The sequence below is a fragment of the Plectrocnemia conspersa genome, unplaced genomic scaffold (assembly GCF_051122295.1).
Source record: "Plectrocnemia conspersa isolate PC_06_02 unplaced genomic scaffold, ASM5112229v1 ptg000004l, whole genome shotgun sequence".
NCBI classification, from domain to species: domain Eukaryota; kingdom Metazoa; phylum Arthropoda; class Insecta; order Trichoptera; family Polycentropodidae; genus Plectrocnemia; species Plectrocnemia conspersa.
The window spans coordinates 18,903,382-18,920,969 of record NW_028277168.1 but is presented as its reverse complement, the minus strand read 5'-3'; the positions used below and the strand labels follow the sequence as shown (position 1 = coordinate 18,920,969).

At 32.4% G+C, this 17,588-nt stretch overlaps 1 protein-coding gene and 1 long non-coding RNA gene across 4 annotated transcripts in view; one reads left to right on the top strand and one right to left on the bottom strand.

The window, feature by feature from the left end:
- LOC148236158 (uncharacterized) overlaps positions 1-17,588 on the bottom strand; it is a 502,848-nt gene that overhangs the window by 133,085 nt on the left and 352,175 nt on the right. The gene's annotated exons all lie outside the window — the stretch shown is intronic.
- LOC148236181 (transmembrane protein 47) overlaps positions 1-17,588 on the top strand; it is a 50,144-nt gene that overhangs the window by 15,920 nt on the left and 16,636 nt on the right. Inside the window, exon 1 of one of the 3 annotated variants that reach the window (XM_088185131.1) lies at positions 7,415-7,776. The exons of the other annotated variants lie outside the window; for them this stretch is intronic. Within the exon in view, the coding sequence (XP_088041257.1) occupies positions 7,525-7,776 (252 nt within the window). The 5' untranslated portion in view covers positions 7,415-7,524. Of the gene's footprint in view, positions 1-7,414; positions 7,777-17,588 lie in introns of those variants that run through there. 3 annotated transcript variants of the gene reach the window in all.

Sequence of the window (17,588 nt, the reverse complement as noted above, 5' to 3'; positions counted from 1 at the left end):
AGATCATCGTCTGATTGACCGCTACTGAATGCCTGCTAAGCAATTTATTCCAATGAAATATAAAACTCATTATTTTTGTCAGTTACGATTTCTCGAAAGAGCTTTTTGAGAAAAGTTTGTTTAAAATTCGACATTTTTTTTCTTCTAAAAACAGATTGAAATGTAATTTTTATTTATATAGTCTTATTTTAATTATTGCATATTTAAGATTTATTTTAATATGCTTATAATTTATATTTCTACTCATGCTTAAAGAAACGTAAATTAAATTTTAGCTATATATGTTTATGTAAATATTATAAAATACGTTAATACTGCATATTTTTTTTAAATTGATATCTTACGCTTATAACATATTATAATCATTATTCTCAGTTTCTGCTGTCAAGCAATATGGGAATCGTATTTTTTGTGGTTCTTAGCCATGAAGATATTGTTGTACTACTGGTATTTTATTTTTACTGAAGCTCAATTTTTGCTCCAATATCGGTATTTTCGATATTGCAAACCCTAATCATTATTTTGTTAAGACAAACACGGAATACGACGTGTATCGTATTAAAACGCAGGCGACCGCAAATAGCTTCGCGGTCGACTGGTCAATCGCAATCTATTTGCAACCACCCATAATATATTGTAAACGTAGTTGCACTCTTATTTGCAGTATTTAAACCAATATCTCACGCAGCGTATTATTGATATACTTATTTTTATTTGCAAAAATAATAACAATGATTAGTATCCAAGTCCTTACATTACTAACATTATCACAAAAGTGTTCGATTCAATCGTATATTAACAATTTTTAAACAAGCTATTATGATTTGAAAAAAATTCAAAAAATATTTCTACTATGAAATATAAACAATTGAACAAAAATATACAGCTTGTAGATTGTCTGTTGTAACATAACGGGCATTAGCGGAGTAAACACAATCAACGACTACTAAGTAAGTGGTGGGACATCAAACTGAAACAGCTTTCAATCAACATATACGCGACCTAGCTCTATTTTATTTTTATTATTTATCCATAAGATTAGGAAAATCTAAGCTGTAATGATTGATCTTAATTATAATTATATAATAATAACTAATTCAGATCTCACCTATACGATCGAAATTTTAAAATATAGGATTCGAAACTATGTCTTTGCAGGTATTAGTCGTGATAATAATGTCTGTATTATAATTTTTGAATTACCCGGAATTCCAAGATTGAAATAATATGATATGTATCATTTGACATAGAGTATAAAAAAGGTTCCATTTGCAATTTTTAAAGACGGCGTTTTTATTACTATTTATTTGGCTTTCCCATTAATCCATTAGAACGTAATAATATGTTGAACATGTCAGATTTTTTTACTGATTTTTCCAATGTCACGGAAACTCTATTTAAAGATTTCGCGTGACGCGCACTGCATTATAACGTCGTAGGTCGTATTTATGGAATATGTGACCTTTGTCGGGACCCACAATAGTGATCGATTCTGAATTTCACAGCGATACTTTTAAAAGCGTCACGCTTGCACAGCTCCATACAAATACATATACGAAGTCGTCGCTTTTTGACTTCTATTGTGATTCGATTAGATCGATGTGCTCGGAGCGGTGCGTTATCGATTAACTTCGGATACAGACTGGTGATTCCGTTGTACCGGAAAGCGTAAATAACTAACTAACTGATGACGGAAGTAAAAAACTTATATAAATGTGGGAAAAGCAATTTTTGTAGCGATTGGCAAATTAATATTTCGAAAACAATAGTAATTCATCATCTCGTGCGATATACGAAGAAGCTGTTGGATAATCTTCGCGATTTTCTCCAGCACACTTGAAAGGTTGATGATCGAATCGCGAGAGGCGCTTCAACTTATTTTTGCCGAATCCACCGTTAACTCTCTCAAAAGTAGATCACTCAGTGAAAGCGCTCGCCTAGAACGGCGCTCTTATTTTTATTATCATCTTTCGCATAGGAGATTTACATAGGAGACATTGTCTCTTATGACAATGGTAGGCGTGATTGTGTAACGGCAGAGTGCGTGGCGTGAAACCTGAGTTAACAGCGCGTTAACTGTCGTCTTAGCTGAGGTTCAGGTTCGGCACTCTTTTCATAAAATGTAAACCAAAACCATTTTTCATACAAGTTAAAGTCGGAGTAACTTATATTCATACATACAATTTAATGTATGTAACTCTGCCTATTAAATTATTTTTTTCAGGTACTATTTATGAACTTGTTCAAAACATGGCCATCCGTTTTAAATTTACTCTTAATTGTACTTTAATAAAATATAGTCACTTTCTGTAATGTAAATCTACAAAATGTTACAGTGAGACCCCAAATTAAAATAAAAGTCTGTAAATTATTACAGCTTACAATCAATACATAGCACAGTGCACGATTTTCATCATTACGATATCCATACGTGAGATAAGGAAAATATAGAAAAACCTTAAACGCCAAATTTTGTATACGTTCAATTCGCCATTTTTCAACTATTCGTTATTCGAAAAATTTGTACTATTGTAACTATTTTTAAAGTACTCATTCCCTCCTCCCTTAATATACCACTATGACCACCAAACCAATTGTGCCCTTTTTGCTTTGCAAAATTTATCTTCTTATCCATATTTTATATATTAAAAACAAAATAGCCAAGGAAAAAATTGCTTTATAATTGCCGAAATTCCAGAAAATAATCATACTTCCGATTTATTATTGAGGCTGTAAACTTTCTTAATAGCTTGTATTGAATTTTTTAATGTTGATTTTAAAATCTGTTCTAAATAGTTTATTATAGTAATATTTTATGTACATACTAATTTGTATTATTTTCGGCAGCACGAATAATTAAAATAAAACATCGTACTGCTTTAACCCTTTTGGGTCCTTTGTCCACACGTATTGTACATATGTTTTTTACTAGCAGCTCCTATGTCCATTAGGACGGGTCTTTTTTTCAAGATATTCAAAATTATATCTTTAAATTAATAATATTATAGGTAAATATCTCTATATAATTTAATAAAACAATTCTTATACATAATAAAGGTTTATAATATAATAAGATTAATATTAGTACATTTCTTGAATTCATATCAATTAAATTCCATTCAATTATAAAAATTAAATTTCAATTAATTTTTTTTAGAAATATAGTAATGAATAAATTTATGTTAAAAAAAATTATATGTTTTATATTATAAATATATAATTGAACTTCTAAAGTTAATTTTGCCAAAATAAAATTTATTTCATATAATATATACCTAGAAAGATACAATATAGAAGAAATAGTTTTTTTCTTTTTATTATATTAAATGATCATTAAATTTTTTAATTAAATATATTCATTCAAAATGGTTTTGATTTGGGTCAATACTTTTAAAAAACACTTTGGACTATAAAGGGTTTAAATTTGAAACACGCCATACTCTATTATTTTGTAAATTAAAATATATAGTTTTGATACTATTTTTTATATCAAAATTATAGTAATTTATGAACCTGTAATTTTTGATTCTTTATAACTATACGAATATTTTATCGTTATTTTTTATTTCGAATTTATGCCGAAAAAACGGTAATTAAAATAATATTAGTTTTTTGCTTTGTACTGTATACTCTCTATGAAGAACCGCCTTTGAATATATGTATGTAACTAATACAATAATTGACTCTCTTATAGTTTTAATTTTATTTTGCTTATTATCATTGAATGGCACATGTGCCATAAAACTTATATATAGTATTAGTATTGCAGTGTTTCCGACATATTTAAATATAATAGTTGACATATTTAAACACAGATTCAAAATTTTCAATTGTAATTGGGTGCAAAAAAAGATATGTGCATTTAAATAAATACTTTGTTCCATAAAGCGAATTGTTTGTGCATTTATGTAAGGTTGAAAAGGATTCGTTGCAGAGTTAAACATAAGGTGTACACCAATGTTCGCTCGCACTTAATCTGTCTAACAGTAATGCACAATCGATTAATTTTATGGAACAATTATTGTATATATTGCTCATTTAAATTATCCTCATTGTAATTGATTAATCCACAAAATTCATAAGAGTACTTACATTTTTATTGACCCATTTTCTAGTTAAAGAAATATCAAAATGAGTTGTTCAGGCTATTGTTTAGTTTTTAGAGTCAGCAACGAAGTTACATATATTCTGTTAATTTTTCCAGCCGTGAGAATTTACCGTCTGTCGCGTTCGTTTTCAATCAGACCAGATTATTCGTTGGCTCAGTTTCCGTTCCCACAGATTGGACTCTGAATAACCTTTTGTTGGTCACGCTCGTTTTCTCGTTCCCTTCTTGTTTATCATATCAATCGGACTTATTAAATGCGAGCGTGTAAGACGAATCTTAATTTATTTAACACGCTCGCGTTCTATCGAAAGTTAAAGGGTTAAACCGAACGGAGTCGATCCTTTACTCCCCATTGATACGGATTTACGAGCGGTAAATTTTGATATAGTCGCAGAATAAACAGATTTGTAACATCACATAGTCGTTCGTATATATTACTGTTACTCTTTGTTAGGATATGTACTATGTGTATATTGTATATCATCATCCATATCGTTGTTTTATAAAATTATTAACACGCGAAAGTAAGTGTTGTTAAAATGCCAGATTTTGATCAGTTTTAACCATCATCAATCACCTGACTCAATATCCGTGTGTTGAAGATAAATAATATTGAGTCGTATGTACTACGCAGTGCCGTAACAAGAGTACTTTCCGCCCGGAGGCGAAAATGCTATATGGCGCCACCCTTTATTTTAAATTATTTTTTTACAATTTTTGAATATATCCATTAAGTGTTTTTTTAAATGTTATTAAAATAATATCTCACTGTAGTTAAAATCGAATATATAGTTAAACAATTTGAACGGTAAATACAATATATTTATTAAGATAAAAAAAACTACAATTTGAATTATATAAATCAACCTTTTCACCGCGTTTGACGGCTCCAGCCGTCATAGCGAACGAGCCCCCGGCACGTATGACGGACATAGCCGTCATCAACTTTTGATCCATATATCACAGTTGTTTAATATATATTATGGTTGAAAATTGCTTGAACGGAATAATAAAACATTTTTCTAACGACATATCTTGAGATTTGCTTAAAAACATTTGTAGATATATTAAAGTTAAATATTTTTCTAAGAATTATTGGTGTTTCCAATTCTTACTTCATTATTTTGTATGGCAGATCATTTTTTACAATTTACACCGAATTTTCGACGCATTTATTGATTTGAAAAATAACCTTAGATATAAATTGACACGTTCATTATATTTTATATAATATAAAAAACTATTTTTTTAATTCATTAAAAATAGCGCTGCGCACGGATGTTGTATGGAAATTTTTTGTGCGCGGCTAAAGGGTTAAATATTTTTTTTCTGATTTCCTAAAAAAATACTAAGACGACTTTGCCTCATTGAAGGACTCAAACAGAGACGTCATTTCAGCTTTTTTCAGGGGGGGGGGCAAAAGTATGGGCAGTCAGTGGTCGTTTTTTTAATATTTCGATTTCATTAGTATTTCATTAAATGACAGGCATTTTTCCCACCAAATTCAAGGGGAGGTTTAGAATCCACGTCAAAAGCAATTTAATCATGCCGTCACAGTGGAAATGCTCGGTTGTCTAGTGATTTTTATAACAATAAGTAGGAATCGAATGAAGCACATTTAAACCGATTTTTGCCCAATAGGAGAGCGAAAAACAATTATCACTTCTCAGAAGTAAAAAATTCACGTCAAAAGCAATAAAATCGTGCCGTTGCCGTCGCAGTGGAAACGCTCGGTAACGAGCGTTTCCACTGCGACGGCGCCGACACGATTTTATTGCTTTTGACGTGAATTTTTGACTTCTGAGAAGTGATAATTGTTTTTGCACCCTCCTATTGACCAAAATTCGGTTTGAATATATTTTAATCAATAACCTTATATTAGAAGTCTGTAGTAATATCGGTAAAAGCAGCTATCATATTCTTAAAACATTAATGAACAGGCAAACTATGGAGCAATATACGAGATGCAAAGTCTGTCTGTACTTCTTCTTCTGGTTATTTTCCCCTGAGAGATGAGTTGGTTTATTTTGTATTTTGGACTTTACCTAATAAAAGTTCTAAAACTACAATTAGCTTAGAAATTTCGTTAGGTTAGGTTTGGGTTTGAACAGCAAATGGACGTTTCGCAAATGTCAAATTGAGTTTCATAGACATTTTAAAGCAGCATATAATTTCAGTTAAATTATATTCTCGGTAATATAAATATAAATCAACTGAAATAACAGAAATTTCCAAAATTTGTGCAATTTTGTAGAAAGAAGCGATTCGATGTCCAGCAGAAATGTCAATATTTTTTATTTTATTGAAAATTGTGTTGTTACTTCTTATTGTGATATTGAAGCTCTGCATCAATTAATCTTTCTACCTCGCTTAATTAATTTTACAATATATATTCTCCTATCTGTACATTTTATTTTTGATACTTTAACAGATTTTTCGTATAAATCATTGCGAAGTTTGAACAATTCAAATTCTAAAGATTCAAGATCAGTCTGCTTCCGTGAAATTTATAGTAGAATCTTGCAATTGCTTTAAATTTGGTTTGTTTTAAATGATGTCCCAGAAATTTAACAAAATAAAATTAAAGTAAAAATATTGAATAGCAATTGTGTTGCATCGATTCTAGTTCTCGATGAATAGTTGTAACTGCTTTTGTTCTTGTGTTACAGCGTGTTTCCGAATTGCGTTTTAATGTCAATAGCAGAGCTTTTTTGTCACATATATTGCCCTGTGATTTCTGGCAAAATCAAATAAATTATTTGAATATGGATTATTACCAACTTCGTTTTGCCGCCCCCTTCAATCTTGCGCCCGGTGTCATCGCCCCTCCCTTACTACGGCTCTGATGCTACATCCCAACCTTTCTACTGTCAACATTGGTTTATGTCAGATTTTTCACGCATTAGTAATTCATGAGATCGATCTATTATGACTGTTTCGGTGCTCAGCAAACGCCTTCAGAATAAGGAACAATGTGACAACTACATTGTCATTGAAGGAGATATAAAATAATCTTACTATTATTTTATTTTAATGTAAACCTTTCCTCTCCATATTTATAGTATGTATGTACGTATGTTCTCTCGTAATAAGAACGATAATTCAAAAATATAATTTTGGCGATATCGTGGCCGCTCTCGATACTCGGGTTTTCGCTTTTCGTCGCATCCGCTCGGTTCTGGCAATGTCGAAATTTTGCAGCTTACTCATCAGTGATTGATTGCGTCGTCGTCTTCGTCGAGTTCCAAAAGAATCGGCAGCGTGTTTAGGCGTACCCCCGGTGGTTAGTCGGTCTCTTCGAGGCCGCCGCCGTCGCAACGGTCGCCGAGGTGTTCGCGGCCTACGGGGCGGAGGGCGCCGCGCCCCCAGATGCGTGATGCTATAGCGGGGTGGCGGCGGGGGGCGCGGGCAGCCAGATGAACGGCGGCCACAGGCGCCCCGCCGCCCAAGCCGCCCACGCCGTTCCCTCGTACGGCCCCCCAGGCCCCGGCGTCGGGCTGCTGCCGCCGCCGCCCCAGTTCGGGCCACAGCCCGTGCAGCAGCTGCGTCAGCCCCAGCAGCACTACAACCCTCAGCACCACCCTCAGCAAGCTCATCTACAGCGCGCTACTAACCACCAACAACAACAACAACAGCATCCCGAGATGCCGCCCAATCAGATTGCGCAGGTATGCGATTTTACCGACGGTCTTTTTGGTTTCTCTTTAAAATTTACGCGATTATTGTTAATTTTAACACAAAAAATACACACACGCTTGTACGGGCGTCCGCTAGTGTGAACACGCTCGTTCAATAACATGCGTCACCGTAAACTCGACCGGAAAATGTACCGTGCTCAACGTTTATTTCTTATTTTGTATATATTTTATAAGTTCTAAAATCTCCTACTCGATAACTGAGCACACCTGCATTTTTAAGGAATTTATAATGTCATTGTTTCTTATTTTATTTATTTTATTTTTAACTCCAATAAGATGCTTCAAACTCGAAGGGTATTTCATTCCTTATAATATCAATATTGATTTTTTTTATATTTTAATGAATCCATAGTGTTCCATCTTGTTTTGCAATCTAAAATCAGTAAAACTCCTTTCGTTCAACTACTTGTACACATCTTTTCAATACACAATTTCTACCTGGAGACATATTAAATACTTTTACAATCTTTCGATTACATGTAATTGTTTTTTTCCTGTTATTTGTGACCTCTATATTTTAAACATCAGTCGTATTTGTTATTCGCATCTTCATATTATAAAATAATAATATATCAGAATATGATTTCGATATTTGAAGATAAATATTTTACTATAAACAAAGAAAAATTATAAATTGTTATTGAATATATGCCTGATACGCTCATAGAAGTGTTCAATCGAAGATCGGGCTTAACTCTATGTTTCAGATTGATGTGAAGTAGAAAGTGACTGCTTCCTCGGTTTCGGTCGATGTTCGGAGTAGCTCCAATGGGTGCGAGTTTGACTGACTCTCGCTTATTTCAAGTTAAAGTATTCGGAAGTGTATTTCGAATGGTATTGTTTTATTTACGCCATTCGAGAGGAGGTGTTTCCGCTTTTCTTGCTCTCGACCTTTCGACGTGTATGTCTTATACTTTTAATACCGGGTAGCAAATTCGACCGACTGTCAGCACTTGTCAAAACGATAGCATTGTTTAGTACATGTAAAAGCAGTGAACGGTTTTTTTTTTAGTTCAAATCTCCGATCGTCACGAACGTTTGCGTAACGAACACATTTATTACTTATTGCAATTAGATTGGTTACGCTTTTTTCTCACGGTAAAGTGATGTGGCCTCATCTCGATGTCCAAATAATCTCATTCATTAAAAAAATGTTTTTTTTTTATAAATAAATTCTTGAAAAGAAACACTACACATACAGCTTAAAAAAAATAATATTTTACTCAAATAATGCTGTTTATCTTAAAGAGAACGCAAGAATAAAATTAGGAATGTTTTACTATTACGCTATTATTTTGTATATACGTGACTTATTTTTAATGATATGTAAATATAGAAATCATTTTTTTTGATAAAAAAAAATGATTTTATCGATAACAAGGCTTTAAATAAGCACTGTAAATTATTTGTTCTCTTGCCCGTCGATTCAAATATTTTGATCCGTAAGATGTTGGTTTTCTTACACTACTCTCTGTGAAGCTGAAAGAAATTTATTTCTGTAATTGTTGCGCCAGTGATAAATTTTCAATTTAAGAAGGTCCTTAGAATTCGCCGAGCCAATAAATAATCTGCGAATAATTTCTTTTTCAATTTTACATATTTCTGATTTTGAAGAATAACTAAAGAAATCATTATATTTTTGACTGGTAAAAAATCTGGATTTTGCAAATGTTTAATTAATGACATCAATGTCTGTTTTTTTCGATTATATTACTTACCTTTAATTGCCCGTTAAAATTTCGAGCTTAGCTCAGATTTTCAAATTGTTTTAACAAAAAATTCAAGGCCCCTTCGGTTGTCAATAATAATCGTGAACAGCTGTTGCTACTACAAAAAAACAATATAGAAATCCTTTTTAGATTATCGAAAAATAGCAATCTGCCGATTCCCATGCGTAATTTCTTTTTTTCGGACCTGGTTATTAGATCACCAAAGCAAAGATAAAACCGCCGGCCGGTTAGAGTAATAAAAAACTGGCACGAACATCTTCAAAAAGGTTTTGTATCTGAGTGTCTTCGAGTTAGAGGCGAGTTAGCGTGTTAATAATTTGTAAACAATTGTTTGTTTTTCCCGGAGCCCTATTAAAACTTTCCAAGAAGTATGCATATTAGGAATAAACCCGCCTTTACTTATGCAGCGTTATAAAATGGACAGTGATTGTAAACCTCTAAAAAAATATTCGTATAAATTTAATTTTATATAATAAAAATTTTCGAGAAAAAAATACTAGTTCTAACAATAAATTCATGTTATGAAGTAAATGTAAAATTCTGAAAGTTTAGTATATTTTTTTATTAATTGCCATTGTATCTATAATACAACTTTTTGCAAAATATTATTAAGATACAGCGGCAAATTTTAATTTCTTTAATTTTTCTTTACTAGATATCGCAAATTGTTTCACACAAATTGCTCAAAAATTTACGCTTTGCAAAACATTATTTTTTATTAGCGTAACTCAATTATTTTTATTTATTTCTGTCTTACTAGTGATCTTTGGGCGTCATAAAAAATCAGATTTAAAATATTAGAATTATCATAATCATAATAATTAATAATAATTAATAATAGACATCGTGTTTCGTACATTTTAGAATATTAGTATTATTAAATCACAGTTCTCATTTTAAATGTCTTAGCGATTTATTAAAAATGTAACTCACAGTACTACACTGAACGATATGAACTAATATATATTATATTTTAAAATATGAATAGTACTTTCACTTTGACTGCTATTTGTAATCACCAGCTATTCGGTTTAAATATTTCTTTAAACATAAATACAATTTACCAACATTTCATTCGAATACTTATCAAAGATTCCCTATTTCAATGAACATAATAAATTAACGTGACTATGCAGATTGAATTTATTGCATGGGACATTAACTCACAAGAATTTACAAAATTCATAATACACCAAAAATTCTCAACCTTGCCAAGAATGCAAACACGTCTGACCCACTTCTAGCTAATCTTTTTTTATTCATCAAATACATAAATGTGACATTCTAAATATAAAAATACACACCGCAGTGCCGTAATCGTATTTTAAAATACATTTATATTATTCATATTTATTTTTGTGTTAACCCTACCTCATGAAAACGACGCTGCATCTCTCTTGCGGGTAGATGTAATCGACTTAATTGAATACATGAATAAATGTACATAATAAGTGTAAATAGGACGAGATTCGAATGCATTATCTGTGTACCAATTTATATTTATAGGGCGTTTTTCGTTTTAACCGATTGAACAAAATTGAATGAGACAGGGTTGACGTGTAACATGTGTACAAATGAGTCTATACTATTCCGGAATTTTTTCTTATCAGCTCTTAGTTTTCATCATAAAACGATAACAATTATTCGGCTTTCGAAACCCTTTAAAGCGCGACCGATCACTGACATAGAAATTACCATATTGTAAGTGCTTAACTTAATATATTAGTGTGCCCTAAATCTACACAGAATCGAGAGAGAAATATCGTATGAGCATGTGTGTCTGTCCGCTATCGAATGTCATTATAATAATTCGCCCTAATGGTCCGATCGCTCGTTTAGAAACTCTTAACTGTGTGCATTAGCATTCGTAAAATAATTGGGATAGGGGGTGACCCCGTTAAAACAATCGCTGACTTGCAAATTAGCGACTGGAGGCAGGAAGGTCGTTATTGAATATTTGATACGGGAAAATCTCGCTTTCCCAGAGGCCCTGTGCGAGAGAGATTTTCCTTAAAATAAAATATCTATTCCTGCCTTTGAAAAAAATATCTTTCTCTCTTAAATTGCTGAGTAAACGTTTTGCGTAATTAGCGCGGAAACGAACCCGTAGGTCAATGGAGGGTTTTCTCTCTCTTTAAATCGGATTTTTTCTGTAGTAGGTTACTAGGTTAAGTGGTTCGATTATAGAATGGATTTATTCGGAATCTTATCAGTGTTGCTGTAAATTGTTAAACTTTACGAATATCTCAACATTTTAATGTAAGTTACTTTAACTGTTATCTCTGGCAGTTGACAATGCAGTAGGAATCACCTGGTGCAATTTATCGCGATATACCGCAGCACTTGCGCATTCCAGATTTTTTTTATTTATTGGAATGCTTATAAAAAGTTAAGCTAAATTATGATGGTATATGTAATATTTTTTTAATTCTCATTTTTGATATAAATTCAAAGGACATGTTTTGCGGGATAGTGCAAGAAAACAAGTTTCTGCTCTAATAACGTAATATATTACTGTCGATATTTCTGCTAATACAATACCAAAAAAACTAGTATTGATTCAATGTAAATAAAGATATTTCGGTATTAATAATTTAATCTGTTTATTTGTACATTGCTATGTATACTTTTTCATTGTAAAACTATTTAGTAGCATCATCGTTCCTTGCCCTTCGTAAATGAAGACAAATGTGTTATGCGAAATATCAAATGCCTTTATAAAATATTTCAATAACGGAGGATGCAAAAACCATTCGCAATTTTGACTTTCATTAGCGGTTTTGCTAATCGCAAACTATCATTAGCCGGCAAACCTGACATAAAAAGTAGTGCCATCAGTTGCGTGAAACCCTTTGAGAATTAATGATCCTCGTCTACATTCCGTCTACTGATAAGTAAGATAAACTTTGTGGACATTTTCTGTGTTTTGTTATCACGAAGTGTATGTTAAACGCGATCTTATTGAAATACTTAAATGTTAGGCTATTATTTAAAAGTCGATTACTATCGAGAATATTATTAAAAAAAAAATACAAGGATATTCTGTTAATAGATTGATAAAAAATAACTAAATCGAACGTTCGACTTTCGCACAATTCGCTATTTCGCACATTTAAAAAAAACAATTTTTTTTTTAAAAAACGTTCTGATAGCGATGAATCTTTTGCTTCAATCGGACCTTCGTATGATACAAACAGGTCTACGATATGTTCAATTTTACAAAATAAAAATAGAATTAAAGAATACGTTCAAAATTGTGGAAAATAATTAAAATAATGATATGTTTCCAAAAAAACCCAGCAAAAAAAAAACATGGATGAAATGGAAAATCTTTGTCATCGTAGATCGATGACCAACATCAAAAAGATGTCCCTCTGAGTATTTCAATTATTCAAGCAAAAGCTCTTAGTTTGCACAAAGATTGGAAGGATATATTAAAAAAATATTTTAACACGGTTTTTCAAGCAAGTAACAGTTGGTTTTACAATTTTAAAATGATTAGAGTTATTCTTTTTATAATATTAAATTTACTGGAGAACCGGCTGATGCGGATAAAGATGCTGCAAAAGAATTTATTTCCTAATTATCCAAAATTATTGAAGATGTAGAATATTCCTCTAGCCAAATATTTAATGTAGATGGAACAGGTTTATTTTGGAAAATTCTTTAACAGTGAAAAATATGAACGAAGCCTTCACGCACCTTGACAAATTTTTAAATATTATGGAAGATTGTGATCCCAATGGAGAGCGCATATCTCAAGTGCGTGGGGCGATCAATAAAAACATAGCATGTTATAAAATACTATATGAAAAAAAGAAAAAGAATAGTGGAAAACAGTTAACTCTTGATAACTTTTCAAAGGAAACACCCGCAAACCCCACTTAAACGTGTCTGTTAAACGCCTCTTAATCATCTTATATTTACTTGATAAATAAATATTTTAAAATACACACAATTTCAATTTTTTTTACTTCCCTCTACTTTCGTACATTCAACATTCGCACACATTTTCAGGAACCAATTATGTGCGAAAGTCGAGGGCCGCCTGTAATTATAACCGTCTGAGAGGTTAGATCAGTTGTCAAGTTATATTACTTTATGTCTTGACACAAATAAGGAACTTAAAACACGTATGGTGTGTTTTTCTTATCATTACCTTACACACGAGCGTTAGCTGATTAGATTGTGCTGCATCTAAAATTTTCAGTGTTTCAATTCGGAAGAATGAATTTTTAATATGAAGCAATTTCCCTTCAGAATACAAACACTAGAGCTATATTCAGCTTTGACTCGATTATAAACAGGCGCTTGGAGGTTTGCGACCGATCGTTTTAATATTTATTTAACGTAAATCGACGCAATTATTGACGGCTTAGCTAAGTTTAGATATCGTAAAAATACGCTAGGTATTTTTTTTTCAAGCACTCGGCAAATAAGAGCGCCAAACAAAGCACTTGCGTTTGCGTTATCGCTCCATTTAAAAATAGTAATCAACTTACAACCGATTAGTTGGGCATTGCGCGTTTGAGTTAGAATTAATTGGACGGGTTCTTATAAACAGAATTAGAAAAGCCTTCAGTCACAGTCACAGTTTTATTATTTAACTGTAATGTTATGGATTAAATCTTAAATTGTTCTTTGGTTAATGCGTAATTTTATACAGTCACTATCTTGCAGAAAAAGTTTGGGTAGTTAATTAACCGGTCACAACTTGAGTAGATATTTGGTGATAATTGTTTCTCCAAAGAATAGAAGTTTAGATGAAGTATGTACATATATTGTAATTGTTTTCCTTCATATGGAATGGAGTAAATATTTCCTAATGAGTGGGGAATCTATTGAAAACGACGAAAACAAGAGTCACCTATGACTTGTGTTGACTTTGGTTTCAATCACTTCTATAGGGGGAGAAATGATCAACTTTCAAGATATGAGGTGCGGTAGATAAATTCGCAGAATTTAATTAAATCAGATCTCTTAATTAACAATTTGCAACCCTAACAATGTTTTTTCCTTGGTTCATTCTCATCTTATCATTTTGCCAATAATCGTCAAGGACGGAATAGCGTGGTCCGTAACGTCCCAGACTAGTAACTCTGAGTTTACGGGTGCGAGCCCCGCGAGTAGGAGAGCGTTACCGAGCGTTCCCACTGCGAGTGCGCCGACACCATTTTATTGCTTTTGACGTGAATTTTTGCCTTCTGAGAAGTGATAATTGTTTTTGCACTCTCCTATTAACCAAAATTCGGTTTGAATATGCTTTGATCAACCTTCTTATATTATAAGTTGTTAATATTGGTAAGGATAGCTATAATATTTTTAAAACATAGTGTAATATTGAAATGCAGACAATAAGTAGGAATCGAATGAAGCACATTTAAACCGATTTTTGCCCAATAGGAGAGCGCAAAAACAATTATCACTTCTCAAAAGTCAAAAATTCACGTCAAAAGCAATAAAATCATGCCGTCGCCGTCGCACTGCGACGGCGCCGACTCGATTTTATTGCTTTTGCCGTGAATTTTTGACTTCTGAGAAGTGATAATTGTTTTTGCGCCCTCCTATTGACCAAAATTCGGTTTGAATACATTTTAACCAATAACCTTATATTAGAAGTCTGTAGTAATATCGGTAAGAACAGCTATCATATTCTTAAAATATTAATGAGCAGACAAACTATGGAGCAATATGTGAGATTCGATGTCTGTCTGTAGTTATTCTTCCGCTTATTTTCCCCTTAGAGATGATGTGGTTTAGTTTGTATTTTGGACTTTATCTAGTAAAAATTCTGAAACTATAATCTTTTAGAACTTTCGTTAGGTTAGGTTTGGGTTTCAACAGCAAATTTACATTTCGAAACTATCAAATTGAGTTTCAGAGACATTTAACTACATATAGAAAAGTTGAAATCATATAATTGTACTAGCACCTGCCAGATAATTTATATTTTCACTGGTAAAGATATATCTACTGTATTACGATATGATTTTATTGTATGTATGTATGTATTACGATATGATATTTTAAAAAATATTTTCGGGATATATTCAAGACTGTTTTCTCTAGATTTTTTTTAGGAATAATCACATGAAACTTTATGTATTATTTATTTATTTTTCTGCATTAAAATCAGTTGTCAAATTACTGATATATTCCCCCCTCCCCCTCTCGACAGACCTGCTTATTTTAGTGGATTGAAAATTTCGCGGCCCAAAATAGGATTTTTTTATATATATTGTATAATCTGTCAAGTGCTTTTGTTATGTATCTTATGAGTGTCGGTCTTAAATTTAAAACGATTAAGCTAAAAGCTTTGCAACGGTCTTTCGAGACTTTCTGATAGTGCTTTTGTATATATTAAGTGATCCGGAACGAATAGGTCAAGAAGTTGCCACATTGAAAATTGTTTAAATTTTAAAAGTCACAACAAAAAAATATTGACGAAGATCAAAAAGTCCAATTACAACCCCCAAATATTCGTAATTGGTCGTTGCAGCGAAAAGTGAGCAAGTACGAAAGCTCCCCCAGAGTGACCAAGTGTATAAAAACAGACACAGGACACCTAAAAATAAATTTTAAAGTAAATTAATAAGTCTGGACAATTTTAAATTATATAATGTCATTATTCCGAATAATTACAAAAAATATATTTTTTTCAAAAAAATGTTGAGGTTCGAAAGATGATAACGATTAATTTGGTGAATATATAGGATTAAAATATCAATTTGAAGACGCGCCATTTGATTTGTTAATGTTTGCGATTTGTTTAGTATTTCAGGTCGTTTATTATTTCACACGAAGTTGATGTAATAATTGTGTATAGTTTAACCCGTAAGAACTTTGCTAGCAGACGGCACCACCGTTCTTTTGTGTGTAGATATGAACCCTTATTTTATTGTTTCGACTGATTCAGACTGATGGTGGTGAAATCATCAGACGATGTCTGGAAATCAACACGTTTTAGATAAATCTTCAGAAGTCGAAGACCTTTAAAATGTTTTGAACTCGTTCGCTTGCTTCCGGATAATTGACGTGCTTAGTAACTGATTACTGTATAACGACGTTATAAAATTCACCTTATCGTACTTTAATGGGTTCATTTTTTTTTAATTTCATTATTTTGTATATGCGTGATTTCTTTCACCTCAGTTCCACGAACTTATCTGCCTCCCCTCGAACATTCAATATAATGGCTTCTGAATGTATATAAACCCAAGTTAGTATACAGTGTACGTGTACATGTAGATTGTAGGCATACAAGTATCTTTGAATATGGCGCGCAGGTCTCGCAGCAAGTTATTCAATTAAAACTTTTTGAAAACAATACGTTTCTGAATATAATAATATGGAGCGATGAAAAAATAAATTGCCAGAAACGCTCTGGGGTCTACCCCAGATTGATTGAGTAATTTGCAAAGTTTCAAAAATGAGACATTATCGTTATTATTCGAGCACTTGCGTGCGCGGCCCTGTTGAGCCGCTGCCGTTTACCGTATTAATTTTTCACGAAGCGGTAGTGTCTGGAAATTGGTAACGAAAAAAATATACATACGGTGTATTTATACCAGAAATGGTTCAAGAATCGGTTGGGTCACGCCAAGCGCTGTGCCAAATTTTAATATTACTTTCGTAACAGAAATTACTCTCATGGTATATAATTTATTCAATCATCGATCATGTTTCCCGATTAACGTAGCTCACCACGTTAACCCTAATATAGAATATTACATAATGGCAGTAAGGCGAACCCCGAAAAGCCCTGCCCAGAGACCGTTATGGTCCGAATTGAAGCTGTCACAATTATAAAATCTTTTACTTTATTGCGTTTTACGCTTCGCTTCGCTTTGTTCTATGGGACTGTGTGTTTTTAGTGCAAATTTAAACGTATCATCAGCTGTTTGTTAATGATCGTTTGTTTGTCTTAGGCTATAGGAATGAGTTAACGGCCCTTTTTATATTTTTTGTTACGCAGCCAAATTAGTCTCGATATTTTCTTTAATTAATTTTATTTAACTGTTAATGAATAAATCTGCTCTGCCAGCATTACAA